This window comes from Macaca fascicularis, chromosome X (genome assembly GCF_037993035.2).
Source record: "Macaca fascicularis isolate 582-1 chromosome X, T2T-MFA8v1.1".
Taxonomy (NCBI): domain Eukaryota; kingdom Metazoa; phylum Chordata; class Mammalia; order Primates; family Cercopithecidae; genus Macaca; species Macaca fascicularis.
This window is the reverse complement of record NC_088395.1, coordinates 138925483-138942250: the sequence shown is the minus strand read 5'-3', so window position 1 is coordinate 138942250 and position 16768 is coordinate 138925483. Positions and strand designations below refer to the sequence as shown.

Genomic DNA, 16768 nt, shown 5'->3' with positions numbered 1-16768 from the left:
TGCCTTCTGGCCTTGTTCTGTACTCCGTGGTGGCTATGGCCTTGTTTGCTATATGCTAGCTAAGTTCTGTCAAGTCAGTGCTGCATCCTTGGATACTTACCTTGAATACATCCCTTCTTTCTGGACCTTACTTTTCTATTTCTAAGGATTCCTCTAACTCTATATTTCTTTGAGTTTTTCCCTTGTCTGGGGAGGGGTCAATAAAGAGCCTCACTCTTTGGCTCAGTTAAGCATCTTGGGTTTAACCAGACTATGATTAAAAACTCAGGTGCATCAAGAGAAGTAGATTGGTTTAAATTATACAAGGCTTAGCGTTTAACAGTGATTAGTGGGTGATATAAAAAAGATGTGTTTTGTTTTCATAAATTGTCAGAATTCTAGTCTTCTGTTTTCGTGCACATTAAAATAATGCTCAATTTTCCAAATCATAACACAACACAAAGAGGCTGACAATTGGGTTTCACTTGGAAAGGAAAATTAAAAGTGGCCAATACAGATCATAGAATAGATAATATTTGCAAAGGAGACCCTATTTAGAAATAACATTCATTCAAACAAAGGTATGATGCCTGAATGTGTGATAACTAAGTAGTTTAAAAATTGAAATAGTTTCATCTGTCCCTGTAAATAAACGTGAAGAGAAAAGCACAAAGTCCTTTGGTTTAAAGGGTCAATGTTTTTAACAGGCATGAACGTGTAGTTTGGGGGAACTTTTCTTTCCTTACTACCCCGGAAGGCATTTTCAATATCTTGTTGGCATGGCCCTTCTACTTGATTTCTAAGGAGCCAGATGCACTGTTTGCTTTTGAGACAAGGTCTTGCTCTGTTGCCCAGTCTGGAGTGCACTGGTGCAATCACAGCTCACTGCAGCCTTGACTTCCCAGGCTCCAGCCATTTTCCCAACTCAGCCTCTCAAGTAGCTAGGATGACAGGCATGTGCCACCACATTCGGCTAATTTTGTTTTTATTTTTGTAGAGACAGGGTCTTACTATGTTGCCCAAGCTGGTCTTGGACTCCTGAGTGCAAACAATTCTCCTGCCTCAGCCACCCAAAGTGCTGGGATTACAAACATGAGCCACCACACCTGGTCCAGATGCACTTTTAGGTACTAGAGACATTTGGCCCCCTAGAAAGTACTCAAGATGCCAAGTTCAGCAACAAGGAAGTATTTGAATACTGTTGGCTTTGGGCACAACATGGAGCTAGAGAATGGGTACCCCATGGCCCAATGTCAAAATCAGAAGTCTTGGTTAAGTAGGACCAACCCTGCCTCAATGACCCAACTTGTTCGAGTTCTAGCTATAAAGAGAATGTGACCTCAGCTCTTCCTGATTTCAGTGCCCAAGCTTTTTCCACAACACCAGGGCTGCTTCCAGTTAGTATGGCAACACCATTCTCCAAAGTTGCTAATTCTCACTGGTTTTACTCTACTTGAGTTTCCTATCTGTGGGCACTAGAGCTAAGAAATACTTCTGCAATAGGCTGTCACTTTTTAGTCATGAAGTGTGATTTAACATATAATTTGAACAAAAAGCCAAAGCCACATGACTCCTTTAGTAAACCTCTAACATAGTATGCGTCGGTCAGTCAATTCAATTCAATAAACATGTTAGAAGCCAAATTTACCAGGTGTGGTTTTCAGTCAGCAGGTGCTGAAAACCTTGTATGTGACAAATGTGTGATCAGAGATATTGTGAACAGATGTGAATACAATTTGCCCTTGTCCTTAAAGAAGTTAATATGTAATGTGCAGGCAGAGTGGACATTCTTGAAAATCCCATAAGAACATATTAAGTAGAAAGTGAAACAAAGTGGTAATTCACCAGGGAGGAGGAAATGAGCCTCTCCACCAACACTTAGTTTGTATCATTCTGTAGTGTAAAATCAGAATCTCACCTCCAAATGAATAGGCTGACTGACTTCTCTTTGTTCTCCGTGTGCTAATTCTTGCCATTGCAGTTGACTCCTTTGGCTTTTCCTAAAAAGTTCACTGAGACTTTTCTGGCCTACTCTGGGGACTCCCTAATGTATAATGTTCACCAACTAGGCTCCAGTTGTGAATTTTTAATTATGCCAGATCATTTTCAGTAAATAGAACTTTGGGCTCGATTAATGCTGTCAGATCCAATCTTTGTCTCACCTGCTATGGAGCTCTACTCTGTGGTGTTTGCAATAATTGCCACTTCCCCAGGAAAGAGGAGCTTCTGCAGAGATAGATGTCAGCAGCCCTTTGCATTCTCATCTGTCCTCCTCAGAAGCCCTACAGGGGGGAACTTTATCCAGCAGATTTGAATTTTGTTGTTTGGAAAGCAGAGACAATGGATACGGCTGATTGTTCTCTTTCAATTTCCACCAAGTGTGGTTGTCTCATGCTTCCTGTGAGGCAGTAGTTCTCAAAGTGTGGGCCATAGACAGGAAATATTACCATCATCTGGGAACCTGATAGAATTGTAAATTCTCAGGTCTCATCCTAGACCTGCTGAATCAGAAACTCTGGGGATCCCCGCCACCTGCATTTTAAAAATACTCTAGGTTATCTGATGTATGATTAAGTCTATGAGCCCATTGTTGAGAGAGAACTGTTTCAAACAAAGGACAAGCATAATTTCATTCTATTTTGTGAAAATTCTCATAACCCATTTTTCTGATTTACAATGCTTCAAAAACAAAAATCCTAATTTTCATAATGGAAACTCACATTTACCTTTGCTTTCCCTAACTTCCCCAAGCATAGGCAGTTGTTTCCTGTTTTATTTCGCTAGCATTTTTTCACACTTGTTTATTCCACTTGGTACTTTACATTGTTATGTAGCTGTTAACGCTTGCCTTCTCCACTAGCCTTGTGGCCACCTGCCAGCAGGAACCTTGTCACACTCATCATGGTATCCCCAAGGCTACAGAGTAAACACATTCAATATTTTCTGAGAGGATAAATTGGTTAACATTGTATAATTTTCAAAACTAGGTAATGGCCTTAAGAAGTAGGACTGGCATAATAGGAAACTGAGACCCAGAGACATTAAAGGATTCAGTTGGTAAGAAGTTGCAGAGCCAGGGCTAACAACAAAAGCTTACCTCAGTATGGGAAGGGTGATGGCCACAGATCCCTCAAAACTGGCCTAATACACTAAACTCCACTCAGGAAGCTTGGGATACTTCAGCTCTTCAAGGGCAAAGCCCTTGATTTACTCCCAGACAGGTTGCTCTCTGCCCCCAGTTGTGGTGATGTTACTAAGCTTGGGCATCATGTACCACCCAGGATGCTAAGAGAGGGTAGCTTACCTCAGTATGGGAAAGGAGATGGCCACAGGTCCCTCAAAACTGGCCTAATACACTAAACTCCACTCAGGAAGCTTGGGATACTTTGGCTCTTTGAGGGCAAAGCCCTTGATTTACTCCCAGAAAGGTTGCCAGTTAGTGAGACACATGCAGAGACAGAATCAAGAGGGAAGGGAATCATGTTAAAAACAAACAAACAAACAAACAAAAAAAAAAAACACAAAGGAGATTTTAGTACTATTGGAGGTATAAATCCTAGTACTCAGTTAGTCTGTGGTAAAGAGAAAAGATGTGAACTGCAAGTGAAGCCAAGGTAGAAAGCTCAATTTTGCTCATCTGCCAGGGTGTCCTTCTTACGCCAAGGTGAAAACATCATAGGATGTACTCGGTGAGGTGTTTGTTATAGGAATAGGTTGACAATGATTGCCACCATCTCTTGGCACCCAGCTTGCCTTGTCATCTGTAAGCAATCTGAGTGGGCTGGGAGAATGGGGAGAAGCAGGCTATGTATGTGGGATGAAGAAAGCCACCGGCCTGCACCAGGAACGAGGCCTTCACTTTCACTCATTAACCTTAGCATTGATCTCTACATAACTAAGTTACCTGGCTTAGACTCTTTTACTTGGACCTCTGGCATACAAGTCTTTGTACACAGTTGTAAATCCTCATAGAGTGGGGTGGAAGTAAACAGATTCTGGCATAGGATGCTTCTTGAAACACTCCTTAATCATAGTGGATCATTGTCGCATCAGGCCTCACTGCTTATCTCATGGCTTTGAGTCTCACTTTGGAGCAATGACCGTACATCTGCCCTGTCTTTCTTCTTGAGCTCCAGTTCCATCTCTCTAATTGCCTACTGGGACACTGTCCATCAATACCCCAACTCGATAGGCCCCAAACTAAATCCGTCATCTTCTCCTCTAGTCCAGATCTCCCTCCCAACTACTCTGTCTCTTTCACTGGCAGAGTAAATTTGTTCTCAGTCATCCAGCTTGCAAACCTTCTCAGTGACTTTCATTTAGGGTTTATTCTCATTCTCCAAACATAGTCAATCCCCAAGTTGTCATATTTTCTTTTGCTATGCCAGGCATAGTTTCTTTCCACCCCTATAACCACCATTCCAGCCCAGCCTCTCATTATATTTCAGATCTCAATTACCCCAAACCATCCAATTCCATAACTATGATTTCTGCTCCTCAATCCCTGATGTGATGGAGAAGCCTAGAGTTAGATGTAAATGCAACGGTTGTATAATACCACTTACAACTGTTAGATACAGTTCTATTGGCCTCTGATAGTCTGTAACTAAGGTCCACCCTGTTGGTAAAGACACATGGGATTAGTCAGCTTAAATGAGAAAATAATATAATTTAGAAACTGACTCATGTTCTTTCTGGATCCCAATGAGGCATTCAGTGATGTGACTGTCACTCTCTGGGCAAAAACAACATGTACCAAGAGATGAAGAGAGCAAAATAGCAACAAAAATCAATGAGCCCATTGCTGCAGTCTCTGATGCCCTGTGGTGAGCTGCTAGAGTGAAAAGTTAATGGAAGGGGAGAGGGCAAGATAACATGAGTGCCCTGGCTGCCTTTTCCAAGTGCTTTTGCAATTCCAGAGTAACTATGAGCTTCATTGTGAATGGTTTACCTGATCAGTATAATTCCCTCTGCTTTGTAGATAAGAAGACTAAGAGAGCAAGAAGTTAAATGCCTTGCTGACAGCCAGGATTAGAACTTGGAATTCCTGAATAAATGCTTTGAACTTATGAGGCTGCTTCTGAGAGATCATAGTTACACTGGGCTTCATAGCAATAAAAATGAGCTTTTCCCTTCCCTCAGAAATTCTCAGTTATTATCCATAGTTAAGCAAAGGGGAACTAGAAGAGGATGCTAAATAAAAGTACATCTCACTGAACTGAACTTTCTTTGCCAGATGATTATCAGAAATATAGATAATGGGCATAAGTTACTGAAAGGGGCAAGGACTCTAATTTAGACACCTTGGGCAAAAGAAATGAAAAAGTTTGGAACAAAGAAAACCACTCAGGACATAACCTAACAAGATAGAAAAAATGAAATGCAGAAGTATTATCAGCTTTAATTAAAGGAAATCAATATTTGAAGAGCTGTCTTGCTCAACAATAGAACAACGGCAAACATACTTCAGAAATGTGAGCCTTTTAGAAAAGAGAAAAGCAGGTTTTCATGGGGAAACAATCATGATTGAAAAACCTTTCAAAACATGACGACTTGGTGTATCTGTTGGAGAGGGGCCTTAAGCACCTGTTGGGGAGGCCGACTAGATGAACTTTTATCCCTGGGAGAGTCTATCTGTTTTAAGTGCATTTTATTCAGTCCGGGCCTAAGAGGCATCTCTAGGGAGTAAAGAATAGCTAGTATTTCTCTCAGAGAGACTTGAAACAAACCCTCAACAATAAGGTGGGTTTCATCTCAGTTATCACAAGAACACACATTGGAAAACATTAAGGACTATACAAATACAACAGATGTGTTATTTCACAGGCACTCTTCAACCATCCAAGCAAGCTTACTTGAGAGTCCTTTCTAAGCTCACCTTTTTTGTGATACACATGATGACCAACCTTCAGTGACTGGAGTCCAATTCTCCCAGACCATTCCTCTTCAGGGATGGAAGATATGAGACATGTGTCACCACTTCCTTCTCTCAAACTGGTGCAAGACATTAATACTCAATCATGACACTTCTTTCCATTGAGCCCAAATGCAGCTTTTTAGTTTATTCGCTCAACGAATATTTTTTGACTGCCCATTTAAAAGTGAGTTAGAGAGACAGATAAATAATAAAATATAAGCAACACCACGAGCACCACATGCTAAATGGCTAGTAAAAGATATGTAGACAATAAATATCATAGCCAAACCTGTTATTTTGAAATATAATTTCAATTTCCTGGGACCCTGAAAATTAATTTTTAAAATTTCAGTACTATTGTAGTTGTATCAGCACAACTATTTTTCAGGGATCTGGAGATGAGTTAATTCCAAAAAGAGCTTACAAAGGAGATGCAGAAGTTTCTGTATGCCACCCATCAAGAAAGTGAATCAGGTGTGTTTTAAGCCATGGGGTTCTTCTCCCACAAGTACCTTTGACCAAACAGCAAAATTCAGATTGGATTGGGTCTGATTGCCATTTTGGTTTAAGTACACTGGATACCATTTCAGCATCAAATCATTCAATCAGAAACACTTTGAAAATGCTGAAGAGTTGGGTTAGTTGCAGTTTTCCCACCTGAATACAATGTGCATAATACTGCAAATTGTTTTTTCACTTTTGTAGTGCTGGAGACGTTTATGGAGCCTGTGGGAAAGGGTTTTCTTGATGGAGATGGACAGCCAACCAGACAGAAGGAGTGCTAGCACTCATTAACTTTTCCTAACAGAAACTCACCTGTAATTGTTTTCATAAGCCTTTAATGAGGCTTGGTTGTGAGGCACTAGAGAGAGGAAAGCAGCTTATCCATAGAAAAGGATAGTTACTCAGGTGAAGTAGAGGAAGCCTGGATCCATACCCTTGGAAACTGTAGGACATAGCATTTGAGATTACAATTCAAAGACAAGATGAAAGTGACGAGGGCTGACAAGTAGTCTAGAGATGGGCAAATCAAAAGAACAACCACTGGGGTAGATCTGTTTCAGATATGTAAGTTAGGAACTCTAAATCAAGGAGCACCCACCCCCCACCAATCTCATATATCCAAAATTATATCTGTATGTCTTTGAAACAGATTGGGTTTATTCCTGTAAATCCCTGGGATTGCGGGATGTTTCAGTGACCAGAATTCTTGGCAGGATCTTAATCTTTAGGTCTTTTCCCCAAAGGTCTTTGAAGCTACCAGTCAGTCTGCAGCTGCAGCATTTTCTCTTTATTTCTCATGGGACCCTTCTGGAAAATGCAGTGTCCTTGATATCACTGCTTTGATCTCCTTCTCTCTCAAAGTTTCAGAATTGTGGCATCTTGCCCAGGCTTATCTAACTGACCTGGATTTTGGTGGAGGAATGAAGACTTTTTCTGTCAATGTTAGGTAAACTTTTCTATACCACAGTCAGTACATCTACAAAATTAAGCTCCTAGGATCCAAGCTAGCCACAAGTTCTTCTCGATCCCCCTTTCAGATACATTTCGTCACCGTTAATGGATCTGTTATTTGCATAGAAAAAACATTTCCAGTTACTTGATTAATTTTACCCCTATTCTTGGTGCCATGCCTTTCCTGTGTGATTTATTCCTGAGAATGTTTTTGTTTTCATTTCCCCAATATCTGCACTGTAGGTCAGAGGGGCCCTTATTCCTATCTTTTAAAGGATTACTGCTCCAGGACCACCTCCTGCTAGAGCACCAGTTGACAATAATAAGGCTGTCGCTGCCAGCTGATAGCTTTCCCTGTTGTCCTACTGTGTCCTGCATTGAGCTTAAACAGGGTCAATTATAATGTAGACTATAGAGGACCCTAGTGCCCAAGGCATAGACATGGAAACTTAGCAGTGGAGGATGTTGTTTTATCAAAATAAAAAAATAAAAAATAAATTTAAAAAAGTGAATGAATGAGCTTAGTGACTCAGCACTTAGTGATTTAGTGATGACTTAAATCACCACCTACTCTGAGCCCAGTAGTGTGCATGAGACACATCAAAAATATCCCTTGTTTCTGAATGCTTCCAGCCAAGTTTCCCACTGCCTACTGCTTAGGTGAGGGGCTAGGAGGAGGAAGATTCGGTGACCAGTGACCATGGTGCAAGAGTGAGGAAGTTGACACCTACTTTTGTAGGACACAGAGCATATTAGCATATTGCATTCTTTGCATCAGGCTATGGCAAACTTCTGGAAGAGACAATTTTGAATTTGTGAAGAGGACAGTCAGGATGATCCCTGGTCTCACGTCCCTAAGGAATCATTTGCCAGGAAGTCATCATGGATGGATAGAGGCAGCACCAAGTGAGTTCTTCAGTCCCCACTCAGAATGTGGCCACATTCTGGTGAGTCTGTGAGTGGTACAGGGTAATGATCCCTGCACTGTGCAGGAATCCCAGCACCTCATTCCAGTGGATTTCTGCCCCCTCCTCTGGGATAGAATGTGTGTCCACTCTCTCCAGAGCCATCCACTCCAGCAGCAGAGCCAGAGCTCACAAGGGTATCTCCCACTTCTAAGAGCTGTTTTTCATACCCCCTAGATGTTTTTTGTTTTGTTTTGTTTTGTTTTGTTTCTTGAGACGGAGTCTCACACTGTCACCTGGGCTGGAGTGCAATCGCGTGATTTCGGCTTACTGCAAACTCCGCCTCCCGGGTTCAAGCTATTCTCCTGCCTCAGCCTCCCAAGTAGCTGAGATTACAGATGCCTGCCACCATGCCCGGGTAATTTTTTTTTTTTTTTTTTTTTTTTTTGTATTTTTAGTAGAGATGGGGTTTTGCTATGTTGGCCAGGCTGGTCTCAAACTCCTGACCTCGTGATCCACCTGCCTCAGCTTCCCAAAATGTTGGGATTATAGACATGAGCCACTGCACCCGGCGTAGATGGTGACTCTTAAGTGCTTGGACAGTTGCTATCTCTCTGACTTTTCCTGATCAGCCTTTTTCCGTGCCCACACACATTTTATTATCTTTGCAATCACCAGGAACCCATGATTATCTCTTGTTCCAGTCATATCCATGAAGTCATTTGAAGCTGATGGGTACATGGCAGAATATCTTTTGTGACCCCCAGCCCACCCCACATATAAATACAGCTACTTGCAGACACCTATTTTGGAGGTACTTAAAAGGTTCATAAATATCTGAAAAGCTGTTTGACATTTTCTGAGGTAATATTCTTTGCCACTGGAAGGTTCTATTATACACATTAAATATGAAGATACATATTTTTCTTTCTTACCTTCACTTTTTATAAAAGGTTATGCTGACATAGAACTTACTAACAAAAAAAAATCTTCCTGATGAAATCAGGATAAATAATTCCACACATCGTCAAGTGGAGGGAAAGACTTTGAATTGGTTTCCATGGAAATCTGAAGATGAAGTAAAGGAATAATTTCAAGGCAGAGCAGCTGAACTGAAGATAATGGTAAAATAGTTTGATAAAGGAAATAGAATAAAGTAATCAAGAAGACTCCAATCAATTATTCCTTTTTGTTTACCTTTAGGTGATTAATTCGTCTGCGTTTATTAACCTGATGAGATTAAGCAGGCCTTCCTTGTGATTTATTTCGTAATTGTTTCCAAGGTTTGACATAAGCAGTGGAGTTATTGAAGGTGGAGATTTAAATTCAATTACTCATGAAGCAGGTGGTGCTTCTTCTGAAAGAATATCTGAATTCACGGCCTTCCCATGTAACATTATGAGTGAAAATTATTAATTCATCTGATAGTATCTCCCAAAGACTTTTAGAAGTCATTTGGCATCCACATACTTCACTAAAAGTCAGCAGCTTCAGAACTGAACATGTAATGAAGAGAATTCAGTGCCTGGAAAGAAATGATTTTATTTTAAAGACTATATATATATATATATATATATCTTTTAAACTAGAGGCCCCCTTGGGGCCTGGGCTGTGGTGCTATCATTAATGGAATTCATGAGTTCAAGCTTTGAATGCCAAAAGGGTAGCTTTCTTTGAACTTGACCAGTGGTTCCCACTCTCTACCTTTAAAGGGCACAACTGGATAAGATCATACTTTGACAGGAGAGAGAGAGAGAGATTGGCCGGGGGTGGTGGGGGGATATGCAGGCTGGCCTTGAAAGTCTTTAAATGAAGTGACTAATTGCTTTTTGTCTCTGTGGTCCTTGTTGTGTATATGTTTTCTATTCTTTCTGTGGGTATAGTAAGGATAAACGGGGTTCTCCAAACACTAACGCAGGCGCCAACTCTCCGTCATCCACAAAGACCCGGAACACATCTAAGAGTGGGAAGTAAGTGAAAAGTGCTTCTGTACATCTGACATAGCTGTCAAAAAGTCAAGTGCTGTCTGCCTTTTGTCATTTATTCATATTCATTCAACAAAGATTTGTGGAGTGTCTTCTGTGTGCTTCCCACTGGGCTCATCACTGGGGAATTGAAACGAGCAAGGCATGTGTCAGTAATATTGGGTTCATGAAGAACTAGGGAAGAGGGAGGAGAGGGATGGGAAAGTCAGGAGATGACTCTGGAAAGATAGCTTAGGGCTGACTGTGAAGGGCAAGGACATAAGTCCATAAGGGCAATGTAAGAGTTGAATTACAAGTTTGAAGAATTAAAGCAGCAGCAGCAGCACTGATTTATGACTTACAAGGTCCATGAAAACCTGTCTTGATCCATACACTGAGGTTTAGACTTGAGTTAGAAGAATCTGGTAAGCCTTTCCATAAATTTCCTGGTTTAAGTACATTTATGTTTTAACCATATCACTGATTTACATGATATGTATATTCTTTTCCTAGTTATTAACGTGCACCACGTCCTACATGAAACTGTCTTCTTGGTATTACCAAAACTTGTATGGGCTGAATATTTGCGATATTAGATTGACCTTTCTTGGGCTTATTCCAGAAGACAACACCAGCTGATCTCTCCCTTTGGCTTCAGCAAATTGTGACAAACTCAGGCAGTGTGATCCCATGCAGATGATATACCTCTAATTAGACACTTCCCCTTGGAAGTTGCTTCAGCCCTGTGGTGAATGACTCCTCTGTAAGCTCGCTCTCTAGGGTGTGGGGCATTGTGACAGGCAGAAACACAGTCCAGAAAGAGCACCCAGCCTGCATCTAGGAGAAGATGAAAGATGCCTTCATCATGCTAAAAGCTCTAATCTAGCAATAAGATATGTCACTACAAGAGCACAGCTTTGCAATGAAAGGTGAATTTGTAATGGTCATATATTTTATGTATTCTGCATTGGACCATAAATGCTGCACTTTGAATATGATCTTATATTCAATTCCCAAAGCAAAAGATCTATTGGCTGCCTTTTTTTCCTTATTTTCCTCTGAATACCATTTCAGGTTTGCATATAAAGTTGAATGCAAGCTATCTTGCGGAATATAAAAAATGGTGTTAAAGGCATAAAACTAAATCTCCAAGCAGTTAGAACTCATTTCAGTTATTTATTGCTGAGCACCACAATCAAAATGCTGTATAAATTATGAAGGAAGGGAATTGATGCACACATTCCCAGGCAGCTGAATGTTTTCAAATTAGTCCCAATTCATTGTTAACACGCACTCTCAGTTAACAGGGATGGCATTGCAGAACTTCTTTTAACTCCATGCTTACAACAATGGCAGACCCTACCTGGGCACCTTGTACCTACCTGTCACACCAACAACCACAGGGCACAATCTCCATCTATTAGACCCTGATGTATAATTATGGATGTTTGTGATTTGCTGTTGCCTTTCCAAAGGGGCCTTCCCTTGTTTCTTTTGACTTTGCAGGAGTTCACTCTCTTACTTTTTGAGTGAAGAATCTCCGTGTGAGCTACAAAAGGAGCAACTGGTAGAATCTGAGTTAAGATGACATAGAGAATGCATACCTAATACCATATCCAGGTTTTCAACAGTGGGAGACCTGAATAAATACATTCTTAAGTAGATAAAAAATTATCTATATCTCACTTGCCATACTTGGACACATCCCAAGCTTCTGCCATGGTGAAGGGTCCCTCTTTGCACATTTTGAGCTAGGTGTCTTTTACTTGTCATGTATAGTGACTCATAGGCTGAGCTAGTTCTGAATTCTTCATTGTTTTTGTTGTGAAAAATTACAGGTTATCCGACATGCTCTTCCTAGATATGTGTGCCAGGGTTTCTTGCACTGTGCTCCTTCTCTTAGTCCTCTCCCATCAGTTTTCAGGAGATTTTTCCTTTTTTCCATTACTGCACATTTTCTCCTTCTCAGGATATCATTTTCAACGGGAGCAGTACTGACCTTCTGTGCATATGGTGAGACTGTGAAGGGCATTTTTCACACTTTATAGAACAGTGCCTGTGGATGTTTAGGCACTGTGTTCTAGTTCAGAACTGTGTTTCCAGTTCCTGCTGAACTGTCTATGCATTTCCTTAGCTTTGGTGTGTGTGGTGGTGGGGGGGGGATAGGTAGATGTCTCCACCCCAAGGCTTTTCCCCATGGTGTATTTTCACAACAACCAGCACAGAGGATGCCATGTTCTGATGTTGTTTGACCTAATGACAATAGGATATAGAGCAGTTTTTAAGACTTTTCCTATGTTCTTTTGAGGCCAGACACAGGCTAGGAGATAGAAGGAGGGTTCTTTTCTTCCCTGAAAAGAAATTCAGTCTTCTCTGTTTTTGAAGAAAACAAAAATGCAAAAGTCAAGTTGCCCCAAATATGCATCATGGCTAAAAATAAGGAATATGTGTTCACTGAGTGTTATGGGCCAACCTGTGTCCCAAGCACTTGGTACATTTTGTCTCATTAATCCTTGCCTACCAAAAGCTCATGAAACAGGCACTATTATTTCTGTTGCACACACGAGGAAATTGAGGCTCCAAGAGGATAATGATATGCCCACCTGAGGTACCCAAATAAACAATTTTGGTAAAAAACCTTCTTTGGCACCAATAATAATAATAGTAGTAGTAACTAAAATATATTAAGCATCTACTTTGTGCCATTGCACTAGACTCTGGAGCCATATAAATATAAAATACTATAGGTACCCTCGAACAGCTCACAGTCTTAGTAGGGAGGACAGAGGATGACAACGTGGTATTTAAGTCCTACAAGTCCTAGCTGACACCAGGGTTGGGGTGGGAAATAGGTTATATGGGGATATCAATAAAGGCTCCTGAGAAGCAATCCCTGAGCTCTTTAATTTTATCCATTTACCCTTCAGGTAGCAAGGTTAGGTCAAAGGAAGAAAATGCAAGTCGGTCGCTCCAGAGGGGCAGAATCCTCTGTGTCTTGGTCAGAAAATGTTGGAGTTGTGGATTAGGTCAAAGCTAAAATGGAATGTCTAATTCCACCATTTTCCGACTTTTAATCCATTTGGAGCCTACTGAGATTCAGTGTAGCATGCTAAGTCACTTAGGAAACCTACAGCTTGAATGTTGCATCAGTTCTGCTTGCTCTATTTCATTGCCTGGATGTGAAGCTGGGTAGCCAGCCCTCTGTTTCAGGGAAGAACAGATGGAATGGGATATGTCTGAGCAGCAGAGCCAGACTACCCTGGAAATGACTTTCAGGGAGGTGCAAGCAGTTTCTTCTATGCCAACAGTGAGCCAAATTGACAAGACAGAAAAACAAAAAATTCAGTGCAGAACTGTGTCACGGAGATCAGGAAGCACAGGTTTTGCAGAGGTTGACCCATGACCAATCAGGCCAGACCATTGCATTTAGCCTCACATATGGTTCCCTTTGGTAATGTGAACCTGTTATTCTGGCCAACACAGCAGACCACCATCAATCCATTTGCTGACCCATTGGATTATCCCCAGAAAGCACTTAAACTGTCAAAGCTGGGCATGTGTGGTAGCCACCAAGAGCCTTTATAATGTTCATTTGGTATTGGAACATTTTCATACTTTACATGAGACCAGTTACTTTGCTGAACACAAGGACAGTGAGACTCAAGAAAGGTAAGTTACTTTCCATGAGGCACACACCTAGCTACTAGCAGAGGGCAGTCTAGACTCCTGGTCTTCTGATACTTGTCCCATGATCTTTCCACTGCAATGTATGCTACAATTCTTCTCCCAGAGAGCAAGATACTTCATCTAATTGCACCAAGGGAGCCCAGGAGCCAGATCTCAGGATGTCCAGTCAGGTGTTCTTCCCTCTTTTTGTGTGGACTCTGCCAGGTACTGTGAAAATGGAGACCTTTGGAAAAATTAGAATCATCCTACTTTAAAAAAAAACGTAGCAGTAGTGGTGATGAAAGGAAAAAGCATGTACTTCTCAACTGCTTCATTTTTTCCTCTAAAATAATACCATTCTGGTTCTATTTGGACAGCTACCTTTCCTCAACAGTATTGTTGAGCCATCTCAAGCCTCTAATATACTCCATCAATGAAGCAATAGAGAACTCATATATCACTACAGCTATTCTCCCTCGAATCAGCCAACCAAAGCTGAGGAGATGCAGATTACATAGGTAGATAAACAGACACACATACATCTGTATCTATGTATGACATTCGGAGGCATCCATTTAAAAATTAAATTTTCCAAAGTTGAGATGATGATGGAACTTGATCACTCCTCTCAGTCTGAGATGTTTTTCAGATAGGCTCAGGCTAGGGAATAACAAGGACCAAGTCCAGTTTCCAAGTAATAGTGAAGGCCACAGATATTATGGGGCCAGGGCAGAGCAACCAAGCACAGTGCCTGGCAAATGATACTGTAAATGTTGAATTAAGCACTATAAGTGATGGGTTAAATGAATTAAGCTAGGGGAAGGAGGGATATTAAAATGGGGGAAAAGAAGGTATATAGAAGGGGAATATGAGATGATCAAGTCAAATCCTGCTTACTCCACAAATCTACTTGGAGCTGACTCTGGTAGCAGATGCCACAGGAAGACCGGCTCTAACCTGTCTTTGCCAGAAGTATCTCATAGTGAACGAACCTGTTTATCTATTCGGTAGTATCTAGATGAGAGTAGTCAAGAGCACATAGCTTCATAAATAAACTAAACATACCAGCACCCCTGTGCTTTTGGCTGGCAGGAGCCAAATGAAAAACTTTTCTGCTTTAGAAAGATAAAGTGAAGGCTGGGCGTGGTGGCTCACACCTGTAATCCCAGCACTTTGGGAGGCCGAGGTGGGCAGACCATGAGGTCAGGAGATCGAGACCATCCTGCCTAACACAGTGAAACCCCATCTCTACAAAAATACAAGAAATTAGCCAGGCATGGTGGCATGCCCCTGTAGTCCCAGCTACTCAGGAGGCTGAGGCAGGAGAATCATTTGAACCCAGGAGGTGGAGGTTGCAGTGAGCCGAGATTGCACCGCTGCATTCTAGCCTGGGTGACAGAGTGAGACTCCGTCTCAAAAAAAAAAGAAAAGAAAAAAGTGAAAGATAAAGTGAAGTCTTGCTTGCTCTGTTTGGACTCAGCATCATGCAGTTTCATGTTTGGCTTCAGCCGTTTCTATGTTAATTGCTGGAATCAGAGTTCTGCATATTATATCATGATTATGTTTTTTCCTCTAATTGAGAGCCATGTATTTTTTCTAAGACATTAGGTTGTGACTGTTGCTAACCCCTACTAATTTTGCCACTGTGTGTGTATGAAAGTATGTGTGTGTGAGTGTTCTCTTCAAAATGTTTTTATGTTGCATGAACATAGCAATCCAATGGCCAAGTACTTGACTTTGCCAGTAATTGCTGTAGTTTTATATGATGATGTCAATAGTTCCTTAGTTTAGCTATTAAACTAAGTCTAATATCACAAAAACTTGTGACAAATCAAAGCATTAATATTACTGCTTATTTTTTCTTTCTTTCTTTTTTCTTTGCAATTGCACTTTTGTAGAAAAAGACGAATGACAAAAGCATAAACTGATGTCAGAATGTATTCCTAAAGATGACTTTTAGTGGAGTGTGCTCGAGGGTGAATTCATTTGTAGCCTAACTACGTTTTCCTTCAGTAGGCCCCCATAGAGAATAGTGTGAGACCTTTGATCACAACAAAAAATTCCAGTTTATCCCAGAAAGTACATTTATTAATAAGGCAGGAAAGTAGCCTAAGCTATTTGAAAAAGACTTTCAATAACAGGGAATAAATAACATAGGCTGAACATACTTTGATATTTAACCTAGTGCTAATCAGCTGCGGCAAAGGGCTGTCCAAAGATATCTTTAAATAAATTAGGCAGCCTTGTGTGTATTTGAAAGAACATCAGCTTTGGAGTCAAATAGACCTGTATTTGAGTCCTGACTCTACCATTCATTAACTTTGTACCTACTTCATTGAGCTGTTGGTGAGGATTAAATGTCATAAAGTAAGTAAAGTTCTCACAGCACTTGGCGCATGACAAGCACTCAATAAATGTCAACTAGTGATTATGCTTGTTTCAACTGCCAACATATTGCACTGGGGGACAGTATGACCTGGCTAGTCTGATTCTGAAGAGCTCTGGTTGGCTCAGTTTTTCTGGTTATCTGCTTTTGTCAGTTACTGAAATGTGGAAGCAAAAGCCCCAGCACCGCAATAACAATATAACATAATAACATAACATAAACAATGCCCATAGAGTAGATGCTACAAGAAATGAGTAACAGATCCAGGAAGAAAGAGTCCAGCAATGGAAACGTTTCTTAGCAAGTTCACATGCATCTCTGTGATGGTTAGGATATATGGTACACTTCGTGACATAATAAATCCCCCCCAACCCCACCTCTGTGACTTTCCATGATGGTCACGCTTCTATAGTTTAGTCAAGAAGAGTGTTCTGTTAATCAAGCCTTGAAAAGCAGGAACCATTTTTGTCTCTCGTCAACTGCCATACAAAAATCA

General features: G+C 40.9%; 1 protein-coding gene across 10 annotated transcripts in view; it reads left to right on the top strand.

Moving 5' to 3' along the window:
- Positions 1–16768, top strand: part of HS6ST2 (heparan sulfate 6-O-sulfotransferase 2) — a 356277-nt gene that overhangs the window by 302495 nt on the left and 37014 nt on the right. For 6 of the 10 annotated variants that reach the window (XM_015444015.3, XM_015444014.3, XM_074029195.1 and 3 more), the window contains one exon: positions 10140–10226. The exons of the other annotated variants lie outside the window; for them this stretch is intronic. In XM_015444015.3, coding sequence (XP_015299501.1) covers positions 10140–10226 — 87 coding nt within the window. The remainder of the gene's footprint in view (positions 1–10139; positions 10227–16768) is intronic. 10 annotated transcript variants of the gene reach the window in all.